The 25,339-nt window shown below is 42.3% G+C and overlaps 1 protein-coding gene across 2 annotated transcripts in view; it reads left to right on the top strand.

Annotated features, from left to right (window-relative positions):
- TYW3 (tRNA-yW synthesizing protein 3 homolog) overlaps nt 1-25,021 on the top strand; it is a 65,540-nt gene extending 40,519 nt beyond the window's left edge. The window contains exons 3-6 of one of the 2 annotated variants that reach the window (XM_069232435.1): nt 1,758-1,856; nt 4,335-4,406; nt 15,140-15,273; nt 24,776-25,021. In XM_069232435.1, coding sequence (XP_069088536.1) covers nt 1,758-1,856; nt 4,335-4,406; nt 15,140-15,273; nt 24,776-24,977 — 507 coding nt within the window. In that variant the 3' untranslated portion in view covers nt 24,978-25,021. The remainder of the gene's footprint in view (nt 1-1,757; nt 1,857-4,334; nt 4,407-15,139; nt 15,274-24,775) is intronic. The other variant, XM_069232436.1, reaches the window with a different exon arrangement.
- The last annotated feature ends 318 nt before the right edge of the window (nt 25,022-25,339 follow it).

Below are 25,339 nucleotides of genomic sequence, written 5' to 3'. Positions count from 1 at the left end.
ATGGTTAAGGAGTTTTCTTTCCCAGTTAGCTACAAGTGGAGCTGGTGTTTTTAGTGAAGAATCATTACTTGTAAAAGCTGTGACTCTTTCAGGAACAATATGTTATATGTTTGTGATTGAAGCCGAGATCTCCAGGTGGGTTTCTGGGGAGAGAAACATCTATGAATTTTAGTAGTGGGGCTTGAAGATTGTTGAGAGTTGGAAGCCTACAGAGTGAAACTGGGCACCAACCTCATAATTTTTGTGAGAAGGGGAGAGACAGGAGAAGTGCAAAAGAAGGCCCGTTACAACAGGCATTTGGAATGTTATCGCCTAATGCTAGGACGTTGTTTGGGTGAGGGTCAAGTGTGCATGGTTATTTTGTTCACTGGAGACGGGGCCTCAACAACCTGCAAATACCACAGTATTGTTGTGGGAAGGTGTACAGCGAGCTGTAAGCTCAGCCTGAGTTAAAGCCAGTGGTACCAATATCACAATGCGTGCACGTTTTCAAATTGTAACAGTTTGTGAATAGTTATAATGTTCAGACGATGCTCTTTTAATTAAGGCAAGTACATGCAAATGATTGGAAGTAAGATTGGTTATTTTATTTTGATAGCAAGTAATATATTAAAATTACTTACTTGATGAAAATGGGAAAAGGTTGCAGTCCTTTTTTTTCTAAACTTTTGTCCCATTTGTTTGCTTTCTAAATACAATGTACCCCAAATATTTGCAACTGAGACAAAAACAGAGAAGCTTACAGAGAGTTTTGCTAAACTGTAGCCTACTTTTAAGGATATCAAAGTAGATTTCTGAAGCAGCTAGCCGTGATGAAAGTACATATTTTATAATTTTCCACACCCCCTTCACAATTGTGTCTTTAGGTATCTGGGAACTGCAAGGTGAATATATTCAGCACATCTTTTTTCCATGTTCAAAAGTATGGTCAGCGGAGAACTGCAAAGTTTTTACGGCAGCATAAAGCCACAGAAGTTCTGAAAAAATGTGAACCTGCCATGTTTCAACAGATTTCAACTCTTAAAGTGGGAAAGGCACATAGCCAGTGATTTGCAAAACTGCCTTTAAAAAATAAATAAAAAAAATGCGGAATTTGGGGAAATTATTCAATATGTTATATATTTCTGCTGAACACACTTCTGTCTAACTCGAGTGAAAATTGAATGTGAGGGTATCCCATACATTCAGAAGTCACTCAAGGTACCAGCAAGCAAGTTAGAGGACGAAATGTCTCCCGTGATATATTTTCAGTCGATGCCAGTTTTTTTTTTCAAGCCATTTTGTGCTTGATCCAGTCCCCGGAGCAAAAATACAGTGCAAAACTATAAACTTGAATATTTTTGTTTACCTTCCGTAAAGTGCAGTTGCGTGCATCATGCATATTTTGCGATGAAATTTGCCTGGGCCTGTAAAGAGCCTGACAGCCTATCTGCAAACTGAAAGCATGTCACAGCCTCCAATTACAGATCTCTTAGCCCTCAATTGCAATGAATTGATGTCTGAAAAAAAAATAATTAGCTTTTGCAAAAGCTACCTTCTTTTCATTGCAGTCCTAGAATCGTGTGGTGCTCATTCTGACTTTTTGTGTACTCATCTTTTTTGATTCTCGGCTTTACCCATAGTATATGCATAAGTAAGCTTCAGAAGAGCAATGCGATTTTCACCATGTTGTGCACTGTTGCATTTTGCCATTTATGTTCTTCCAGCATATTATTACGGTCCTTCTATTTCACATATAAATACTCTTGTATTCCTAGGTAGAAGCTCTTCAGAACTCCCGCGGTGATGCTGTATTGAAATTTGAAGCTTTTGTGCTCCATGTACAATGTCAGCTTTTAGAAGACGCACAGATACTAGTAAGAACACCAATTATACAAATATGTGTAAAAATATTATTTTATAGTATACATTTTTAAACTCTGTTTTATTGAAATTGTAAATAAATGGAAGACGTGTTGATTATACATTGAATGTTAAAAGATACAGACCAGCAGCATATTTTTACTATCCATGCTTAGAATGCACATAAAACCAGTACAAATGTCTTCTAGTACAATTCAGCAGAAAAAAGGCTTTCCATCACAGAGCCTTTAGTGGCACGGTCTGTGGGTGCAGTGTCTTAGGGGAGGCATTCAGAATTCTGATCCCTTTTCTTGCCTAATTGTTCAGTGGCATTACCATTATAACCAATGCTTTAAGAACATGTTTCTCGAGCAGTCTATCACTGTAACTATTTTGGCATCCAGAAGCATTTTGGATATTAAGGTGGAGTCCTTTCTATCGATTGCCTTCAGTGTTGAGTCTCAAATCTAGGACTGCCATAGCCTCTGGCATAAAATTTCACATTTTGTATTTGATCAAGAGCAGAACGTACTATAAATCCACCAGATAGGTAGTGTTAAATCAGTCCCACAGCAGTGCCTTTTGGTTCTGTCTGTAAATAGAGTAAGATTTGTATAAGTGCAACACTAACCCCTTTGTGCTGTCAAGTGAGAGGATAGAAGTCTCATATACTGTTTTGGTCTTGTCTGTGCAGTGGTGGCTACTGCAAATAAAAAGTGGAGGGGTTGGCGGAATAATAATGAAAAAAAATGACTTATCTTACTCTGACCCTGCGGGGTCTCAGTGCTCCTCTGCTCCTGGCAGTCCCTGGGTCACACAGCACAGGCTCCCAGAGTCCCTACCCAATCCAGACGCTGCACTCATGCTATTGCCAAGCATGAGAGAAGAGTCTGGATTGGCCTGAGGGGGCTGTTCCCTCAGGGAGCCTGCGCCATTTCTCCACCCGGCTGTGCAACACGGCTGGCTTGGAGAAATATGTGTGCATGTCTGTTTGGCCGGCCTTAGAGAGTCGGCTAGACTGACATGCGCACTTACAAGTGCCCACCACTCCTCCCTGCCGCTGTCGAAGAGGATGGCCTGACCCTGCTCCACCTTAGACTTGGTTTATTATTCTATTATAATTTTATTTTTTATCTGTTCACTTTGAGCGGGGGGGCGATGCTCCTCTGCCATTACTGGGGATCCACTGCTGTGTCTGTTTGCCTGATCCTCTAGAATATTTGACAGTACCTCTCTCTCGCTTTTTTCTAGACTAAATTAACACTTGGCTGGCCGTTTTTTTTTCAAGCATACCCCCATTTTCCTCAAAGAATTGCCTAGAGCCCTCTCCAACCTATTTGGATTGCTTTAAATGATGTGCTTTGTTATTGGGGCGCTGGACTCTCGTTCACATTTATGTGGCATGCTTCTTCATTGAGTCCGCTCTTATCTTAGGACTCTGGATCCCAGGCAACCTCCTGTATGACATATTGGAGTTGCAGTGAAGTGTGTGAATGTTCTACACTGTGCATTTTGTTAAAAGAAGAAGGCATATTAGTGTTATTCATTGTTGTCTTCCTATCATAAGGTTTAAAACAGGAGTTTTAAAATGGGCTTTGGGCCCTCACATGGTTTATGTTAAATAGTCAGCATGTTTCTGCCCTCTGACGTATAGCCTTTACAGGTCTGGGTCATTCATCAGGACAAGGTAGGTCCCTACATTGTCAAATCTGCAGTCCAAAAGCTTCTCACTGTCTAAAGTAGCATGCCAATTGAGTTGGTAACATTTCGGCTATCACCATGCTGCATAATTCATGGGTGCTTAAGGAGGGAGTTCTTCATATTTGCCTTTTACTTAATGGTGATTGCACCTTGTAATCGTAGCAAACTCTTCTCTGCTTCCTTGTTTCCATTGGCTACATGATTTATAATATGATTTTCAAAGAAAAGGCCAAAGCCTGGCAACATGGTGTGCTGTTAATATGAAGTGGTATTCCAGTCCTAGCTTCTGCAACAATCTACTTTAGCGCTTTTAGCTGTAATTACTCACAAACAGATGAACCTGATGTCATGATAAACACCTAATTTGTCTTCTACAGATCTGAACTCCCAAATACATTCAGACTTGTGAAACCTGTAGGCAGAACTCTGCAAATCCAATGGCTCTAGTCTTTCAAACTCCGTAAACTCAAACCTTAGGCCTGTGTCAAACTGTATGTGGTTCAGGAAAAGCCACAAAATAATGTGTCCTGGGCTGCTTAGAACTAAGCCTAAGTGTGGACAGGGTTAAGGTAAAAGAATACGGGACAATACCCCTCCCTTCTGCTACCACAAATCCAGTATCTACTGGGACAATACGTTTTCAGATGATCAATTCAGATCATTTCCTATATTGTCCGGCACCACTGTTATTCCCACCGTATTGTATATTTTGTTGTTTGTGGAAACAGAGTCTGTAAAAGTGCAGAATTATCCTTTTTCAATGTACAATGAATATAATGTTCTCTTTAAAGCACTCGGTGGCTATAAATGCTGGTTTCAGGAACTCCGGGATTACTGTCGGCAGAAAAGGGAAAATTGTGATGGTGAGTGGAAAGTATATTTATTTTGGTCTTTCTGTGGATTTTGGTTAAATTACGAATGCATTTCATAATGGCCAAAAGTGCCAGTACTTCTGGTAAGTTTACCATTCTCAGACGAGGGTTGAGAGGATATGAGCACTTATAAAATGAACGTGTTCGTACAGATCTACGTGTAGATGCTTGTCAGTGATAATACGCCAAACTGTAACAATGTCTGTCCACATTGAACCACGATGGTTTCATTTTATGACTCATCAGTTTAAAATCCTTTAATCGCATTTTGATAGCACCCTCATTTTCCTAACCCACTGTGGGAACCCTGTGTCCAAACACCCACTTTGCTTGGAAGAAACCCTCTTATCATCAACTGTGTATACTTTGCAGATCAAAGCCTTTTCTTCCTAACTCAGACTTCAGAACTGTCCTGCACTTCCTAAGCATGTAACACTTTGTCTCGTGCTCCCCAGCCCGGAATCATGCATAAAAACATGCCACACACGGAGCTCATAGTTAACATCTTTATTCATCGGCATACAACATTCAAGAGACTTCTCAGTGTCTCATAACCAATAAAGACCACACCTTAAAACCTTTCAGGTTGATTGTGTAATCCCTTCAATGAGTGCTGTGGGGGCCTAGTGCTCACATTCCTAAGACACTACACACTTACTTCAGTATCGGAACTTTCGTAGATTCACATGCTTGAATCCTTCTCCGTTGTTGAGACGGGAGTCCCCAGTGTAATGCAAAAGCTGTGCTCAAATGTATATATACATTACATGCATTAGGCCTTTCGCTTAGTAAGATATCACAGTCGTTTTGTAAAGAGGAACCAAATGCTAGAATCCACCAATCAGGTTACACCACCCTCTAGAACCCTCATGTGAGGAGCTGCCTTCCCTCAGGTTTTCCACCACACGTCATGCTTAGGAGTCTCCTTTGAGCTGTACTCAGCTCTCTCTCAGATAAAGTTATTCTGAGGTGTTTTTGGATTACATTTCTTCATAAATTCTCTTCAGTTGAGTGCTTCAAACTGACAACCATGTCAGAGACACCTAAAAAGGGGCTTTTTAGATCTTGTGCTACCTGCATGAAGAAGAGGCTGCTTGTTGATGACCCACATGGGTCTATCCTAACCATAAGACCAGAGACTGTAAGGTATGTAAAACATTTTCTACTAAAACATTAAAGGACAGAGAGGGGAGTCTTTTCCTTTGCATACAAAATATGAAATCTAGGGACAATCTGCTCTCTGATGATGACAGAGCCTCATCATCTATGTCTGTCACCAAGACACCTGTGAAGAGACATAGTGAGGAATCGACTGCAACTAAGGGGCCTCCAAAAAAGGCACCTAAAATGTCACCTGCAAGTTCCTCAAAAACTCATAGCCTTTCAAAGAAACATTTGTCGCAGTTGGAGAAATCAAGGGGGTCAGATTCCCTGTTAAAATAAAAACAGAAAACCCTCTCTGAGCCCCCCAACGCCGCCTCTGCAGGTTAAGCATAAATTAAGAAAAACAGCCTCTGCACCGTTGATGGCACCATCGTCGACGGTATCTTCGTCAACGGCTCACGTATCAACGGTGACATCAACCATCATCAGCATCTTTGTATCAACGGCAGCCTCAAGAGAGTTCTCGTAGACTGTCTTCTCATCCTCGTCAATGGTGTGCCCCATTTCATTGCCAAAAGTGCAGTCTCTGTGAACGCTGGGCACCTCGTTGAAGATCCTCCCGTCAACACTTTCATTAACAGAGCAACTGTCGACGACGTTACCACCGTAGACGACACCTCCGTCAATGACACCGCTGTCGGGGGCGGTGACTCACCTCTCGCCGACGACCAAGGAAACACTGAATAAGAGACAAAGACTGTCTACATTGCCTCTTTCCTCGTTGACAGGACTGATTGGACTTAAAAAGATTTCAAGACATTGTTTGACCCCATCCCTCACATCTCCAAGTAAAGTGTCGACACTATTCCATCACACCTTTTGGATGAGGATGATTCAGAGGAAGAGAGGCTATATGGGGTGGCTAGAAGCCCTTCCCAATTACATGTCAAATGTGAGGAATACTCCGATGATGATTCATACTGTGATCAGCAGTATTACGAACGGCCATAACAGCAAGAACTGGTATGCCTACCTTCCAGTTTTGTGTCAGAGTTACAAGCTATATTGGCAGATTACAGGGAGCATTTTCTGCCAATACCTACATCTGTGCAGCAATCAACAATTTTCACAATTCCATCAGCCCCTCAGCAATTTCATCAGCCGCAGGAGTTACATCCTCCTCAACCACGAGGTCCCCCCCCAGACTGTACCTACACAAGAACAAACTTCTTTTGACAAAGAAGGTGAAGAGGGTGAGATACAATCAGTACAAGATGAGTGGGATGAATATAATACCAGTGCCTGCCTCTCCTGGACCACCTTTAGTGGAATCTCCCCCTGAGGATATAGGTGGTTATCCTAATCTTCTTGAAAGGGTAGCAACATGCTTTGAGTTACCAGTGCCTGCAACTCAGCAGAACAATTGCCTGTACAATTTCAAAGAAACTCACAGGAAAATGTTCAAGAGCTAGTCCAATAATTGACCATGTTTGGATTCAAGGGTTGAAGATAATGTGTAACCCTGCCACAGTACCGGCAGTGTTAGCTAAGCGGGATAAGAAGTACAAGTCAACAGATGATGCTCCTGTCTGCCTAACAGGTCATCCAAAACCGGACTTTGTCATCTCACAGGCAACGCAATGGCGCTCTAGAAACCCCTTCTACACCCTTAACCATGCCACCACATAAAGAAAGGAGGTGCCTCAATAACATCGGGAAGCGATTCTCCTCAATGTCTGCCATTGTGGTACGGGTTGCAAATTCCCTAGCTCTTCTTGGCACATATTATAGGCAACTATGGTTGGACATAACTCAGTGTTTGGATGAACTCCTGGAGAGTACCAAGGTAGGGACCAAGAAGGTACTAACGGAGGGACAATGTTCCTCTGCAGACATAATTGACTGGGCACACAACATCGCCTCCAGGGGCATTAGACTACTAGCTGGATCAGCAGTTTTGAGGTGTCAAGGGTGCCTTAAGGCCACTAATTTCTGACCTGAGGTCCAAACAAACATTTTCACTCTTCCCTATGATGGAGAAGCACTATTCGGGAAGCATGTCGATGATGCACTGCAAGTGGTAAAGTCAGACACTGATACCACCAAATCGCTATTCACGCTACAGTATAGGAAAGTGCTTTTCGTGGAGCCAAGGGCAGAGGGCAACCTTCATTTCTTGGAGGATACCAACAGTATAGGTATCCATCCTACTCCACCACCTTCAACACCGCCAGGCCCCAATATCAGCAAAGGCAACCGCCCCCAGCAGCATACAGCAGACCTCCTCACAGAGGAAAACCCGGAAGGCAAACCAAGGAAGCGTCTCGTAGACGATGACTGGCTTCAAACACCGGCTACCTCTTGTTCTTTCCCATCGACTTTTCAAGGAACGCTGAAACACCACCTTCTTCTTTGGCGTCAAATAACCAAGGACAAATGGGTTCTAGATATAGTACAATTTGGCCACCTCCTAGAGTTTATACAGATACCCTCAGTGACCCCACCTTCCCGGGTGCAGCAAAAACATCTGTGTCTGCTCAATTTAGAAGCGGAGAACATGTTGAGCAAAGGGGCAATAGACGTTGTGCCCTATTCCCAAAGGGATTGATTTGATAAAAGTCTCATTTGTGGAGACTAATCCTAGACTTAAGAGAGCTAAACAAATACCTAAAAAAGCAAACATTCTGCATGGTCACTGTGACGGGTTGATTGGAGATCACCCGCACACTTCCAGGTCCTGTGCTGACTCCGCCTCCCGTCCTGTGATTGGTGGGAGGCTCAGGATCGGCGGGCCACCGGCAAGTTAAATGATCCTCCGACAACACTGATGGTGGAAAATGGTGTGGAGGAAGCGGACGGACGAGTACCAAAGGAGGAAAGGATCGGGCTACCAGAGGTCACCAAAGCAGACGAAGGGCAGCGCTTCGAGACCCAGCAACCGCTGACTGCAACCTGGAGTAATCGTCCGGAGACGTCTGACAGGTCCCGCGGTAGCAGGCAGCCGGGAGGACGAAACGCTAACGCCTGCCACGCTTCTGGAGAAGCGCGGCGAACCCAGGTGCATGGGATCACATACCTGAGGGGGGAAGACAAAGAGAAAGAGAGCGAGAGTGAGAGAGATATATGAAAGGGGGGAAGAGAAGAAGGAAACAGGATTGGGGAAGGAACGAGGGCATAAAAGGAAAGGGGGGGAAAGAGGAAAATTCCGCATAGAGCACACCGAAGCACTTTAATTCTATATATCTAGAGATTAAGGCACTTGAAAGGCACTGCACCTACAAAGACATAGAAGACACTATAGTAGAAAGGGAAGAACAGTAACGCGCTAAAAAAAAGGCCAGAACAACAATTTTCCAGACGAACCAAGAGAGACAGTGAGATCATAGCCATTGTAAACTCCAAAATAAGACAGGTAGATACTAGAAAGGAAAAGGAAAGAGAAAACCCCTAAAGTGATCCTTCCACTTACCTTCTGTCCTCTGTTCTTTTACATGTACCTCCCGGGACACCTGCATACCGAGGAAATAAAAGAGAGAGAAGAGTGAGAGAGACCACAACAAGAAACCACCACCCACCCAAAGGAGAAAAATCCTTTTAACTTACCTGCACCATACCTCACCGACTATCCTCTTGTTATAATAAAACACTGGCACACCTGACCAACGCGTTTGAGTATTCATTCAACACAGGAACCAATCACAGTCACATTGCAAGACATCTTGCAGTTCCTCAACAGAGCAGACTATATGGCGTCCTAGGACCTTCAAGACGCCTACGTCCATATACTTATTCCCCCAAGCCACAGAAAGTTCCTAAGATTCATGGTAGCTGGCAAGCATTTTCAATTCAAGGTCCTTCCCTTTGGACTCAAATCCGCACCCCGGATCTTTACCAAATGTCTGACCCTGGTCACAGCTTACATAAGACACAAGCGACACCAAATGTTTCCCTATCTGGACGATTGGTTAGGAAAAGCTCCCGACATCCAATCGGCACACAGGTCTGTCAGAGCGACCGTAAGCCTTTTCGAGGACTTAGGCCTTACTCTCAACCAAGATAAGTCACTGCTCCAACCATTGACAAGGATAACCTTCCTGGGCGCTATACTAGACACAGAACGAACCAAAGCCTACCCAACGCTGAAGAGACAGGAAAAATTAATCACCCAAGGCAAACAAATACAATGAGGAAAGTCTCTTTCAGTTCGACGCTACAAATCATTGATAGAGATGATGTCATCTTGTATAATCTTCATTCCCCACTGTTGCCTTCATATGCGACTTCAGGAGGAGCTAGACAAGCAGTGGAGGCAAGCGCAAGGGTCCTTCGAGGACATAATCCAGATAACTCCACTCATGAGCTTTTCTCAATTGGTGGACAGTTCCCGCAAACATTTTGAGAGGCCTACACTTCTTACCTAAGATTCCCCCACTAACCATAACAACAGATCCATTAATGAACGGATGGGGCACATGCCTGCAGGACATTCAAGTGAGCGTCACATGGCCTCCCTCTTACTGCACTCTTCATATCAACCTCATATCAACCTCCTCAAACTGAGAGCAGTGTATTTGGCATTGCAAGCCTCGCTCGCATCTACTGTCTCATGAAGCACAAACCATTTGGAGTTGGTGCATTCAGCATTTAGTATACATAAAAGCAGAACATGTTCAGGCCTTTAAAATACCATTGCAGATTCGCTAAGCAGGCTAAAGACATTTCACAAGTGGGAATTAGACCAGAAGACACTGGACAAAATATTCTTCTAGTGGGGCAAACCGAACCTGGATCTTTTCGCAACGTCCCATAACATCAGTTGTCATCACCAACAAGGGTCTGGGGGGATGCCTTTTCGATTGTATGATCAGGAATTTATGCCTATGCCTTTCCTCCAATTCCTCTCCTCTCAAGAGTGATCAGGAAGATCAAATAGGAACCTAGCCAGATAATACTAACAGCTCCAGCATGGCCACGTCAGCCTTGGTACATGGAGTTTTCAACTACTATATTCATGTCCACCCATCAAGATAAAGCCGATTCCAGGGTTACTCACCATCAACCAGGGCCAAGTGAGACATCCGGATCCCAAATCTCTGAGCTTATCGACATGGCTCCTGAATTCAGTGAATTCGGCCGCTTAAACATCTCAAAGGATTGCAAGGATGTCCTTGCTAAAGCCATGGAGGATAGCGCAAATAAAATGTACTGCCTAAAGTGGAAGTGATTTTGTCTGTGGTGGGAGTTCACAAATATACATCCTCTCTCCTCCACCCCGGAAGAGATCTTAGGAAGCATTAATGAAATCATCAGAAGTCTCGATCCATGTGATCGATTTGGCACCAATATTCTGTTTTTTGGCTGTGTCGAATGGCAGTGGAGGTTTCATAAAAGCAGTTGCTGTGTTTTTACACTGTTTTCTCCTGGTGTTGCAAGTACGTGCTGTTCAGGCAACGCTCGTGCACCTGAATCTGAGCCTTCTGGCCTTGTGCCTGAGCTTGGGTCGCCGGGCTGGCTAAATGGTCATTTGGCTCCTTCTCCATTTGTTATGGTGAATACATTTTCTGTATGCCCTGGTCTTTACTTTGTCTCTCTATTTTCTTTGAGTCCTTTCTTCAGGCTATTTTGACAGCTTTCACTATTCCTGGCCCAATTTGTGACTTTGATAATGATGGGCTATTTGTTCGAGTCACCTTGTTCGAGGCGAGATTCAGAAAGTAAAGGATGCCACTTGCTACTTTGTGCGGAGTGGCCTCTCCATCAGGTCTCGGCCGTTGTGTCTGATGCTGCAATTGTGAATGTTTGCTTGGCTGGTGAGTATATTCCTATTTCTCAGACCTGGTTATTGCTGCCTTCTATTGTCATCTTTGTATGAATGATGGCTCGGTGTTGTGGCGCGCCACCATATTCTTTTACCATGGCCGGCAAGTATTGGTGGGCTTTTCAAATGGCACACCCTTGTTAGGCCTTCAACATTCTTATCTAGGCCTCATATAGACTGGAGTGGAGCTTGCACTCCACATATGCCAACTGCAGGCATATTCGCTCCTGCTTGAGGTGCATGTGACACTCACAGGCAGTTTGCTATTTCCTTGCAAACTCTCAGGGAGAGCAGTTCTGTTTTTTCAGGGTACGTATCCCCTACTAGTTGCCAGTTGTCGTGTTCTTCCCAGTCCAGAAGCATGAAGAAGAACATGCTTCACATGGAACTCATAGTTAATGTCTTTATTCACCTGCATTTATTCAAGTGACTTCTCAATGTCTCATAACAGTCAAAGACCACTCCTTAAAACCTCCTAGACTGATTGCATAATCCTTGCATTGAGTCCCCCAGGCTGCAGGGTCCTAGTGCTCACAGTCTTATTACACTACACACTTTGTCAAATGAAACACTCTGCCTGCTGACTTCATTGAGTCTCATTCAACCCCTGAGTAGTATATCCTCCATGCTGCTGCCCGTCTCATCAAAGACTTGAAAACGTTTGACAGGATCACCTGCACACATGAAATTCCCCTGGTTCTCTCTTGCTACACGCATCATCATTCAGTTCTGCCGCATGATATTCAAAGAGGTAAGCTCATAAGCTCAAGTTCCCCGCCGTGCATCGCAAAAAGCTCAAGATGTCCAACAGCCTGTGAAACATCCACTGCATAAACACTGACAGGCTTGAGAAATAGGAAAATTATATGACTTCATGCCTTCTACTATGGAATAAGGATTTGGATTTCAGTCCCCTTCCCTCCTCGCTCACAAAATCACTAAAGATCCAACTCTTCAAACATCAGCTTTCTTTTGAATAACTATCAAAGAGTTTGGACAGCTGCTGAAGAAAAGTAGTCCCTGCGAGTCATTCACTTTTGTGTTGCCCTCTATAATCTCTGTCAGTTTTCAGGTGTCTACTCTCTCCTACTTACTAGTTTCTTTTTCTCTTCTGTGTCCTTAATTCGAATTCCCTTCTCTTATCATTCTATCATAGCAAAACACTCCACTGCTTTCCTTCTCTTTTTATAATTACTCTTGCTTGCTAACAGAATGAGCAAGAATTATTGTACAATCATAGTACAAATAGTGTCATCTTTTTTAAAAACAATATACATGATTTCATGGAAACGGATAAATGTATAATTAAACTGGAAAATGTAGCACTGCAAATGAAATTACAATTTAAAAATCTCTCTTTGCTTTTGTCTGAAAAATATCGGGCAAGTATCTTTCTAATTTGTTTATATTAGTATATTAGAATTGAATTACAGTTATGTGGAGCTATGTCTAGTACCACAGTCACAAGTGCAGTTGTTCATTCCTATCCTATTGTTTTCTCCCTCCCAGTAAAACATCAGTTCCTCAGCAGCGCCGAGGCCGCCAGCTAAAATGAAATTCTTACAAATTCAGGAAAAAATGTTTTGATGTTGTTGATGTTTTTTTTGATAATCTCATAAGATATAAGATAATGCACCTTCTCTAGGTCAAGGGTAAGTTAGCCTCAAGAATGTATGAGGTAATGTGTCCCTAACAATATCAAAACTGTCAGATAATCAAGCAACATAATCAAGTAAATAAGCCCTCTGGAGAAGAATATACTTTAGATCCCATAAAGCTTTAGTTAAAGTTTAAGGTTCATTACAGAAAACAAAAATAATAATTAGTAAATATGCATAATAAGTCATGCATAGAGAAGCATAATGCTCCATCAAATGCAACAGGTAGTATGATAGAAAGTCAGTTTCTAAGAAAACATTCTAAGTCCTAAGCAATAAGCTCCCTGACAGTGGTCTTTTCTTCAAGAATCAGGGCAAACCATACTGGCTCACTTCTAATTTGAGCTCCTTCTATAATAAAATACAAACTAAAAGTTGCATAACAAAATATAAAATGAACAAAATATAGCAAGACTCAACCGATCATAATACAGAATGGCATAATCCCAACACCATCGCCTAAAAGAAAATTAATTAGACCCTTCTTGACCAAATGTTATCGGATGTGGCAGTGCAAAACTAGCTATACTCAACGCAATTGCAGTTTTAAATGAATAGATCCACAGAGAATAGCAGGAAAGGCTTTGAACAGTTAGATTTGATAGGAAAAGCTTCTTCTGGAGTTCTTCAAGAACAAAATGTCAAACCAGAGCATTTCATTAGTCCAGCTTTTGCTATGTTCGATGACAGGAGAAATGGCAACACATCATGCAGTCATGTTCCATTCAAGATGGAGTCTGGCCAAACGTGTGCCTAGTTTGGCCAAGCACAGAAAAAATTTAATTTCTAAAGTGCAGCGAAATCAACTTAAATGCAACATATTCAGTGCACTAGACACACAATATTGGTTAATCCTAAAAAATGAAAACATATTTATTAATATCCACAAGGCAGGTGTGTTATTTACATACAATGATAATATCATTGCGGTCAATTAGCAGTTGTGAACGTGATCACCATCATTCCTCTTACTTAGTTTAAGTTCATAGGCTTCATGTCAAATTTCAATTCTTACTTTAATAAAGAGCCAGTCTTTGTTGGGGTGTTTCTATCAGTTCCAGTATCAAACACATTGGGCTTCTTAAGTTACCTTGTATACTTGCTTAGAATAAGGCAGAAGGAAAGAGAAAAAAGTAGTCAAAAATATAAGAAGAGTGTCATTTTCTGCTATATCTGATGATTCTCACAATGAAAGTATGATCCAGGTAAACTTGTGTGCTGTATGTTTCACCACATTCGTTTTTGAGTTCCATTACTGTGCCACCATCTGTCTTTCTCCTCTTCCACTGCTTATCTGGCTCCCAGACTTCATTATTTAATCCTGCCCACTGACCGTAATTGCGGGGGCTGTTTAGCTTGTTCTAGTTTTTCTGGTGCCTTTCATCTATGAATCTCTTCTTAAAGCAAAGTAAGATACACATGCATATGGAGAATAAAACATATGTGTTCAGCAAAGTAAGATCTACATGGTTATGGAGAATAAAGCATATGTATTCATAATAATTGACTGTATATTCATGATGAAACCCTTTGACTCACATTTCCCTTCATAATTCCTTAGCGTTGAAAGAGTATATGTCCGCTTAGCCAACCATTATGGGTGAATTAATTTTCAAAGAAATGTTGAAGTCACCTGCCAAGGTGCAAAATTGTCAATTCTATGCACTTTTTCCAAATATTATGGCTGCCTCTGTGGCACAGATCAGTTTGGGTAATCACATCTTGACACTCCCATTGTTCTGCAACCATGAAGCAAACTAGGGATATTCAACATCTAATGTATATGAGATACCCGTCAGCATCGCATTTACGTTAATTTTTGTCTTGTTCACTTTCTTAATGTAGATATGAAATTAGAATTTGCATGAATCACATGAATCATAGACCTCTAAAGTTATTGTTTGTAACTGAAAAAGAATATGTAGTTTCCGCCTGTTGAAAATAGTAGCTTACAATTGCCAACATTGTTATGCCACTGAAGCACTGCTGAACACCAAGCATGCTACCACAACAACGTTTTACAGAATATCACTCCATATCTCTACTGTAATGTTTGTCAATATTTTGTTTTGGCTTGGAAACCTAGGACGCAGGTATTTATGACAAATGGCAACCATTAATATGTTTACTTCCTCTTTTAAAAGGCTGTACGGAGTACCCACTGTTTGGAAGTTCCGCTAAGCAAAAAAGGGAGACTGATGGTGAATGATGAATATATTGACTACATTGTACAAATAGCCAATCAAAAGATGGAAGAAAACAAACATAGAATTGCCAGGTACTGTGAGATCATTACTATGTTCCGTTTAAGCACAATTGAAATTCTTGGTGATTGTGAAAGGGAGGTTGAAACAGATGTAATACTAATTTATGAATAAAAACTGATTACACAGTGCACACATGAAAGTGCTTTAGCTCAAGACCAGTGACTTGTATATTTCTGTAAAGATATTTAATGTATTTTTTTATTTCCCTTCACTTGCAGTGTGGAGTATAAAAACTGCAATTTCATCTTTTCCCTTACAGGGTTTGAACTTCAATTAGGAAGTGGATAAGGAGGAGGAGCTGATACATGTGTCCGTCTATCTGAAGACGGACTGTGATCTGTGTTATCAACTTGGTCCAAGGTGCTAGCATTTTATATTAGTGTAGGTTATTTTCCCAGTAAGACTTCAGATCTCAACCTGGCTTTGAATAACTGGAACTGCCAGTTCCTATGCCAGTCAAAGATCGGTAACCCATCCCAAGTTTCATGACCTCAGATCCTGCTCTCTACTTGAATGTATTTAATTCTGTGTTTACTAACGGTATTTATTTTGTGTGAACCAAGCCTCTTGGACAGTAGAGCTACAACAAAAAAGAACAGTGAGGCAAAAAGACAGGAAGTACAGATAAGTAAATTACATAATGTCTGTTTTTAAGTTCAATTTGGAGAATTGGGTAAGGGATTAATTTTTTAATACAGAATTAGGATGAGGTGTGAATGTGGAGTCATCTACACTTGCCGTACAGGGAAAGAAAGAAGACACATATTAAATGCAACTACAGAACAAGTCACTCATGAAGGTGGGTTTTGAAGAAGTGAGTTTTTCAGATAGCTGAAGGATTGTAGGTTGGAGGTAGGTCCTGATATTTTTTTTTACAAATGCTATTCTATATTCTTGAAGTTAGGAAGAAGAATAACTAGTTGAGTATTTTAGTTATTTATATTTTTAGAGTTCTAGATGTTGACAAGATTTACTTCTTGGTTTTTTACATTTTTTGGCTGTAGTTCACCATTATGGTATTGGATAAACCATTGTGTGGTGATTTGTTGGGGCTTGAGTCTACTTTAAAGATGATTCTGGCTTAATGATACGGCCATTCTTCTTTTAGAAGTGGAGGATATCATCTGATTTCCTGGAACATTGGTTGAGTCTCTCTTCAACATGTAAAATGACTTTGATAGAGACAACAGCAGTCTTGAGAGTTTAGTCAAAAGTGCATTGCTAGTTTTTGATGAGTGAGCACTCGTTTGTCCAGCAGTCATAAAGTCTGCATGAGGCATGAAATGCTCATGCTTTTTGAGCAGGTGTAACTGGAAGGACCCAGTCTTTGTCAGTTTGGCCATATACACAGTTGATCAAACATGAATCCTACTGATATAGTGAAGGGGACCATTGGTGGAGGTTCCCAAGTTGTGTCAGGATTTCTAGACTTTTTTGTGATATGGTGGAAAGTCTGTTGAATATAGGAGGAACAATGATGTTTTAGTCTTAATTCCAGAATTAATTCACTGTATTTGTTTTTATAGGAAGTTTTTTAGGCATAAGATGTTTGAGTAGTGGCAAGCTCCAGATTTGTGTTATCTACGTACAGACAAGTGGCGATGTTGACTCACATCATAGTACTCAGTGGCTACAAATAAAGTTTAAATAGTTCTGGGGACACAATTGATTTATGCTGCACATCTCAGTTTAGAGCTGTAAGATCAGGTGGAGTTTATTTTTCTGAACTTCGATTTTTATACAGATTAAGAATACTGGCCGTATCCTGAATGAAAGGAAATTCAGCATAGTGTTGTTTATAATTTTGGTGAATGCCTCAGAAAGATCAAACAACACAAGGAGGCAGCCACCCCCTTGGAGCATGTCATCAAGACGTTGATGAGTTGCCATGTCCTGCATTTGAGACAGAATCCAGATTGAAAACCATTTAGGTGTCCCCAAAATACTGGGTTTGGGCAGCTTTCTCTATAATTGAAGACCTGTCATAGGTTCTAGGATTCTCTGTAATCTAGCTTTAATTTTCCAAAAAAAGGTGAGATCTGACCCTATTTAATGAGACTGGCCATATATCTTTTAGCATGAAGTTAATGATTCTTAGACTCTGAATGCTAATTTGCTGATAGGTTATTTTATTAGAATTGCAGAGATTGATCCAGTGACATATAAGGAGAGAAATGAGGCATTCGCTTGAATTGGAAATATTACAATTCCATTGTGTTATGATGAGTTTCTGAAATTGGCAAACAACCTAGATCATGTCAGACAAGGCACATATGGAAAATATGGATTGATGAGTTCATGAATGAACTGCTTGTGTAGCTAATTTAGGATGCTATTGCCGTGTATGCCACCATGAAGGATGCCGTAAAGATCACAAACAGATGGCATCACCCAATGACACAAACTGGATAAAGAGTCAAAGATGACGTACTTCAGGATTAAAAACTACACAATGGTCAGAGGAGAAGGTGGGGTAAATAACAAGTGTGGATAGTCAGGTAAGACATTTTTAAACAGGGGGGCTTACCGTAAGGATAAAAAGAGGAAGATTTACATGTTTGAGGAAATGAGTTAGAGATTGTTGTTAGATTAATAGGATTTATTCCTCAAAAACCTTGCAGTGTATTGATGGGCAGCCTAATTGGAGAGACATCTCTAACTACACTGAATTTGATCAGATATGAGAATGTACCCAAATTGATATGACTAAGAAGGTGTGGGAAGTGAGGTGATGTTGAAGCTATGTGGCTTTATATGTTTAAGTTTAGTTTCCTGTATATGATAACCCAGTGGTAGACTGAACAGTGCTTCTTTATAATTCAATGGTCTACTGTTTCTTAATTCAGTTTTTAGTGTTTTTATTTGTATTCATATTTTGTTGACTTGTTGTTTAAAGGATGCATTTGACTATTTCACTTGACATAAATAAGAAAGCAAAATGGATAATAATTGTGTGATCAGAAATGATAAAGATATTGTAATGACAAATATATATTCAAGTGAAATAATCTTAGTTGTCTCCACAGGTTTGAGAGCAATATGATGTGGTGTTGTTATGGTGTTTATAGTTTAGTCTACTGACACATAGCTATTTAATTTGTGGAAAAAATCTGTAATAGCCTTCTACTGTAGATCACCTAAGTCCACTAGGCTACAATTGGATATAATGGATAGTAGAGACATGAGCAGGTAGGCAGTTCATATATTCTCCAGTAAGTGGGAGAGGCAGACCTTCAGATTTTAAAATTTTGATTCTTAGATGAATATGTTCATTATTGTGTAAGGTCTTTGCCAGGTACGTTTACTAATCTGAGAATCATAAAACTCTTCAAATGTGTCACTTAGCAGAGGATCCACATAGAGCAACATTTTCAAAGCCTATCCTGTTTATCCTGAGATGCAGAGCTTCTTGCAGCTTGCATTTCATTAGTCTGTTCAATTGACTGCTTGCTTCAGTGCAAAAATGCTTGTGTTAGAGTCAAGTGAGTTTAATGACCTGCTTCAAACTATTTCTTGCCAAAGATTACATCCTCTATCCAGTTTTTTTTCTAAAACTGTGCTGAGATTTTTTGTCTCCCCTGATCTTCTATTCCTCGTTTTATTTATTATCTAACAATTTTATATACCACTGAGTACTGAAATGTAGGGGAGCGATTTTCAAAGAACAGAATTCCTGCAGATGTCATACCGATAACACAAATTTGATGGTCAATGCAACAGTCATTGAATTGGTAACAGTTACAACATAGCAAAGTATGGTAGTATGGAAACCAGAGTAGTGCAGTATTAGGAGAAGGAAGGAAGGACTAGTGAATAGGAGAAAGGATACAGAGAGGGAATGAACAGGTAATAGAGGAGAGGGTGAAGGTGGTAAGTTAGAACAGAATAACAGTGAGATGGGAGATGAAGGGCAAGAGAGGGGAAAAGAATACAAGAAAAGGGAAGAGTGAGATTTGGTGAGACAACAGAGGGAATGAGTAGGGAAATGCCTCCCTTGGCATGGTTACTCACTAACCTTTTGCCTTTTGTTGATGCTAGTTATGATTGAAAGTGTGCTGGGATCCTGCTAACCAGGCCCCAGCACCAGTGTTCTTTCCATAAACTGTACCTTTGTTCCCACAATTGGCACACAGATAAGTGCCTTGTAACTGGTATCCCTGGTACCAAGGGCCCTGTGGCCAGGGAAGGTCTCTAAGGGCTGCAGCATGTATTATGCCACCCTGGGGACCCCTCACTCTGCACATGCACACTGCCTCAGCTTGTGTTTGCTGGTGGGGAGACAATGACTAAGTTGGCATGGCACTCCCATCTAGCAGACCTTACAGCCCTAAGGCAGGGTGCACTATACCACAGGTGAGGGGATAGTTGCATGAGCACTATGCCCCTACAGTGTCTAAGCCAAACCTTAGACATTGTAAGTGCAGGGTAGCCATAAAGAGTATATGGTCTGGGAGTCTGTCAATTACAAACTCCACAATTCCATAATAGCTACACTGAAATCTGGGAAGCTTGGTATCAAACTTCTCAGCACAATAAATCCACACTGATGCCAGTGTGGGATTTATTGAAAAATGCACACAGAGGGCATCTTAGAGATGCCCCCTGTATACCTGTCCGATTCCTAGTGTAATGCTGACCAGTTCCTGCCCGCCTGCCACAACCAGACTGGTTTCTGGCCACATGGGGTGAGTGCATTTGTCACTCTGTAGCCAGGAACAAAGCCTGCACTGGGTGGAGGTGCTTCTCACCTCCCCCTGCAGGAACGGTCACACCTGGCGGTGAGCCTCAAAAGCTCATGCCTGTTGTTATAGCGCCCCAGGGCATCCCAGCTAGTGGAGATGCCCGCCCCTCTGGACACAGCCCCCACTTTTGGTGGCAAGTCCAGAGAAGATAATGAGGAGAAGTCACCCCCCAGTCAGGACAGCCCCTAAGATGTCCTGAGTTGAGGTGACCCTGCCTTAAGAAATCCTCCATCTTGGTTTTGGAGGATTCCCCCAATAGGGATAGGGATGTGCCCCCCTCCCCTCAGGGAGGAGGCACAGAGAGGGTGTAGCCACCCTCCAGGACAGTAGCCATTGGCTACTGCCCACCAGACCTAAAAAACACCCCTAAATTGAGTATTTAGGGGTGACCCTGAACCCAGGAAATCAGAATCCTGCAAACTACAACAAGAAGGACTGCTGACCTGAATGCCCTGGAGAGACGACGGAGACGACAACTGAATTGGCCCCAGCCCTACCGGCCTTTCTCCAGATTTAAAGAACCTGCACAGCGACGCATCCAGCGAGACCAGCGACCTCTGAGGACTCAGAGGACTGACCTGCACCTAAAGGACCAAGAACCTCCTGAGGACAATGGCTCTGGCCAGAAACAACTACCAAACAGCAACAAGAAACCAAATTTAAAGAGACTCTAATGTTCCGCCAGAAGCGTGAGTCTTCACACTTTACACTCAACGCCCCCAGCTTGAGTTTGGAGAAACCAACACTGCGGGGAGGACTCCCAGTCGAATCCAATGATGTGGACACCCTGAATCGACCCCCATGCGCCCCCACAGCGACGCCTGCCGAGAGAATCCAGAGGCTACTCCTGACCGCGACTGCCTGGTAACAAAGGAACCAGACGCCTGGACCAAGCACTGCACCCTCATTTCCAAGACCAAGAGGAACCACCTACCAGTGCAGGAGTGACCAGCAGGCGGCCCTCAACCTAGCCCAGTCAGTGGCTGGCCCAGGAAGCCTCCCTGTGCCCTGCCTGCATCGCCAGAGTGACCCCCGGGTCCCTCCATTGTTTTCAATACAAAACCCGACACCTACTTTGCACACTGCACCCGGCCGCCCCTGTGCCGCTGAGGGTGTGTTTTGTGTGCTTATGTGTCCCCCCCCCCCCAGTGCTCTACAAAACCCCCCTGGTCTGCTCCCCGTGGATGCAGGTACTTACCTGCTAGCAGACTGGAACCAGAGCACCCCTGTTCTCCATAGGTGCCTGTGTGTTTTGGGCCCTCCTTTGACCTCTGCACCTAACCGGCCCTGTGTTGCTGGTGGGCTGCCTATGCCCAGGAGACTGACTGTGTAAGTTCTGTACTTATCTGAGAAACTACGATTACTTACCTCCCCCAGGAACTGTTGATTTTTGTTTTGTCCACTTTTAAAATAGCTATTTGCTATTTTAACCAAAACTGTGTGTACTACTGTTTTAAATCAAAGTTCTATACTTACCTGTGTGAAGTACCTTACAATTTATGTACTTACCTAAAATTTGAATCTTGTAGGACTACAAATAAATTAAGAAAATATATTTTTCTATATAAAAACCTATTGGCCTGGAGTTAAGTCTTTGAGTGTGTGTTCCTCATTTATTGCCTGTATGTGTACAACAAATGCTTAACACTACCCTCTGATAAGCCTAATGCTCGACCACACTACCACCAAATAGAGCATTAGTAATATCTAATTTTGCCACTATCAACCTCTAAGGGGGACCCTGGACTCTGTGCACACTATCTTTCACTTTGAGATACTAAATACAGAGCCAAATTCCTACAGAACATGAGTAGGAAGTATAGATAAAGGGAAAGGACATTGGGGGTCATTCCAACCCTGGCGGTCCAAGACCGCCAGGGCCGGGGACCACGGAAGTACCGCCAACAGGCTGGCGGTGCTTCCCAGCCCATTCTGACCACGGTGGTAAAGCCGCGGTCAGAAAAGGGGATCCGGCGGTTTCCCGCCGGATTTCCCCTCCATGGGCTGAATCTCCATGGCGGCGCTGCAAGCAGCGCCGCCATGGAGATTCCGACCCCCTTCCCGCCATCCTGTTTCTGGCGGTTTTTACCACCAGGAACAGGATGGCGGGAACAGGTGTCGTGGGGCCCCTGGGGGCCCCTGCACTGTCCATGCCACTGGCATGGGCAGTGCAGGGACCCCTAACAGGGCCCCATAAGCAGACAGTGAAAATCGTGACGGGTGCAATTGCACCCGTCGCACCCCTGCAACTTCGCCGGCTCCATTCGGAGCAGGCTTCATTGTTGCAGGGCCTTTCCCGCTGGGCCGGCGGGCGCTCTTTTGGCGGTCGCCTGCCAGCCCAGTGGGAAAGCCAGAATGGCATCCGCGGTCTTCTGACCGCAGAGCGGCCATTTGACCGCCATTGTGTATTGTGAGAGACTTCCAAGAGAATGTAGGAATGATTTGAGGGGAGTAAGAAAATAAAATATGGGACAGAAAACAGAGAGATTGCGAGAGAGAGAGAAGAGGAGGAGTAAGTGGTAAGTGAAGGGAAAGGGCAAAATGTGTAATGGGAAAGAGGTAAAAGAGAAGGGATGGGAAGTTAAAAAAAAAAAAAAAAAAAGGAGAGGAATGAGAGCTGAGGAAGCAGTGAGAAAGGTGAAGGGGAGAGAGAATAACGTTGGAAAGAAATCAGCAACAGAAAGAGTGGAAAGTAGAGAAAGAGGATGAAGAAGATTTGGTGGAGTTGTCAGAGAGGAGAGAAGGGGAAGGAGGGTAGGAAGGAAATCAAACAAAAGGAGGAAATGGGGAAGTGGATAAAGGCAAGTAGCATTGAGGCCGGAGTAAGAGTAGTGAGTGACAAATTAGAATGAGTAAGAGTTGGGGAGGAGGGGAGGATATGGAATGGTAAGGAAATTATAAGGAAGAAAGGATGAGCAAAGTAAAAGAGGAAAGTTAGGCGCAAGATTGATTTCAGAAGCAGGATATTGAAATGCCATTAAGGTTTTAGCAAGACAGATAGGGTCTCAATAAATTGTTTTTATGTACTTGTGGGGAGAAATCATTGTGGGTGTTGTCTTTAGTTCCACCCGGAGAGAGGTCCAAAGAGGACAAGCTGCTCTTGTGAAAGACTGATGTTGAGCATGGGAAGTTACAAAACATGATGACTCAAGAAGAAGGCTGTTGAAAATGGCCCTCTCTGTAGTTTCTCTGCCAAACGTTTTGCTTTCATCTTCCTACTTTTTGCTGGATTTTTGACTATTGGCCTTACGACTCTGTGCACTTTACCATTGCTAACCAGTGCTAAAGTGCTTGTGCTTACCCCTGTGCACATGGTGTGATTGGCATATACCTGATTGGCCTATTTAATTTGCATGCAAGTCCCTTTGTAGAGTGACATACCATATAACCAGGGCCTGTAAATTACCAGTGGGTCTGCAGCATTTATTGTGCCACCCTCTTAAGTGCCATTGCAGCCTGAACTAAGTGTTCCACTGTCATGTCGACTTGGCATTTAAAACTCTTTCCTAGGCTTAAACTCCCCTTTTATTACATATAGGTCACCCATAAGGTAGGCCATAAGTTGCCCTTAGGGCAGAGTGCTGTGTAATTAAAAGGTAGGACATGTACTTTTTAGTTTTATATGTCCTAGTAGTGAAAATCTCCCAAATTCGTTTTCTCACTACTGTGAGGCCTAACCCTCCCATCTGCACCCAGGATTTCAGAAGGGACTCCAATGGTTAGTTTAGATGGCCTCCTGTTCTGAGCCACAAGGATGTAACAGGCTCCCACCATCTTGAACCCACACCTAGATCCATTCTGAGTGAATCTTGAATCCACAAGAGGTCTCACTCCACTCCTGGGCCCTTTGTTATAGTGTTTAAAGTGCACAAGTGGCCATTTTCTAAAACTGAGGACTTGTTATTTTGAACATTAAACTTTTAAAATAAATGACTCCAGTTGTGCTAATTTGATTTTGATTGTTTTGGTGTCAAGTAATTTCTTAAAACTTTCTCTATTTTTCTAAATTTTATTGTGTTGTGTTTTCACTGTATTGCTATTTATGTGCTACATAAATACTTACAACATTGCCTCTAAGTTTAGTTTAACTGGTTTTGGTGCAAAGCTATCCAGGGTTAGGCACATGTTTTAAATTGCTGACTTTTTGTGGTTCACCCTGCAAGGGATTGTGGCTGATGCCTAACCAGGGCTCACACCCCAGTCAACTAACAGCCGAATTTCTCACAGAGGTTATTTGGCCTTCTTCAAGTTCTGGGGCTACCCAACTATATGAGCAGGCTGGAGCACAAAAAGAGAGTTAACATTGACCACTTCGTAGGCCAAACTGCCTGCACTTATCATTCAATTGGTATGATAATGATATGATTTTCATAATTTATTCTATACTCTTAATTAATCCTATTCTCATGATAATGCCTAAGGGTCAACACCCTGCTCTATTCAGCAGCTCTCCTTCTCTGTACCCACAAAACAAAACACATTTGTCACTTTCATAGAATACTAAAGAGATATACGTCTGTTCTCTTCCTTGCAGTGTTTGAGTGAGCAAGTTCAATGGATGAATTAATGTGACTATAATGAAAATACAAATCCCTTCAATGTCATTGTGTTCACTGGTCTCATCCTGTGCTAATATAAATCTTGAATTTGTAGCAAATATAGCACATGCGCGATGTGTATGGTATTCTAATATACATCCTAACTTGGCATAACTGCCAAAGCTCAAACCAGTACAGACCAGTGTAGCTGACAACTTTTCCTGTTTTTTAAGGTTTTACAGCTGCATGCAGTCTGCACTGAGTGTTACCAATTGTGTTTCTGGTACAGAAGAAGATTTTCATAAAACAGGACCTGTGTATACTCGCCGTCGAAAAAAGAACAAGGAGACCAGGAACTGCAATCTATTCTCTTTAGAAGATTCAGAAAGTGATGTGGATCTACAAACTGGACTGTTTGTCAGTGAAGAACATTGATGTAAATATGTTATTTTAATAGCAATAAAGTATTCATTTTACGATCCATGTTCCTCTGCACTTTTCCTGCTTAGTAGATAATCTGCAAGTTATTTTGTCATTTCTTTATATCATATTAAAATTGTATTATTCTCAGTGTCAGCACATAACATTCTCGGTTTCAGTTCAAAGCATAATACATACCAAAAAGTAAAGTTACTGAAAGAACGTCAAGGGGTACAGTTACTTTAAACTGTGACACAATAGACAAAACTTTTTCACGTTAGTTATATTTCAAAAGAGGGTTAGGACAGTCCATTTCCAATTTTCTACAAGGGACAGGGTGAGAATGACAATCAATGTCAGGTGGGAGTCCTCTAACC

Source organism: Pleurodeles waltl, chromosome 4_2, assembly GCF_031143425.1.
Source record: "Pleurodeles waltl isolate 20211129_DDA chromosome 4_2, aPleWal1.hap1.20221129, whole genome shotgun sequence".
NCBI classification, from domain to species: domain Eukaryota; kingdom Metazoa; phylum Chordata; class Amphibia; order Caudata; family Salamandridae; genus Pleurodeles; species Pleurodeles waltl.
This window is presented reverse-complemented; position numbering and strand designations above follow the sequence as displayed.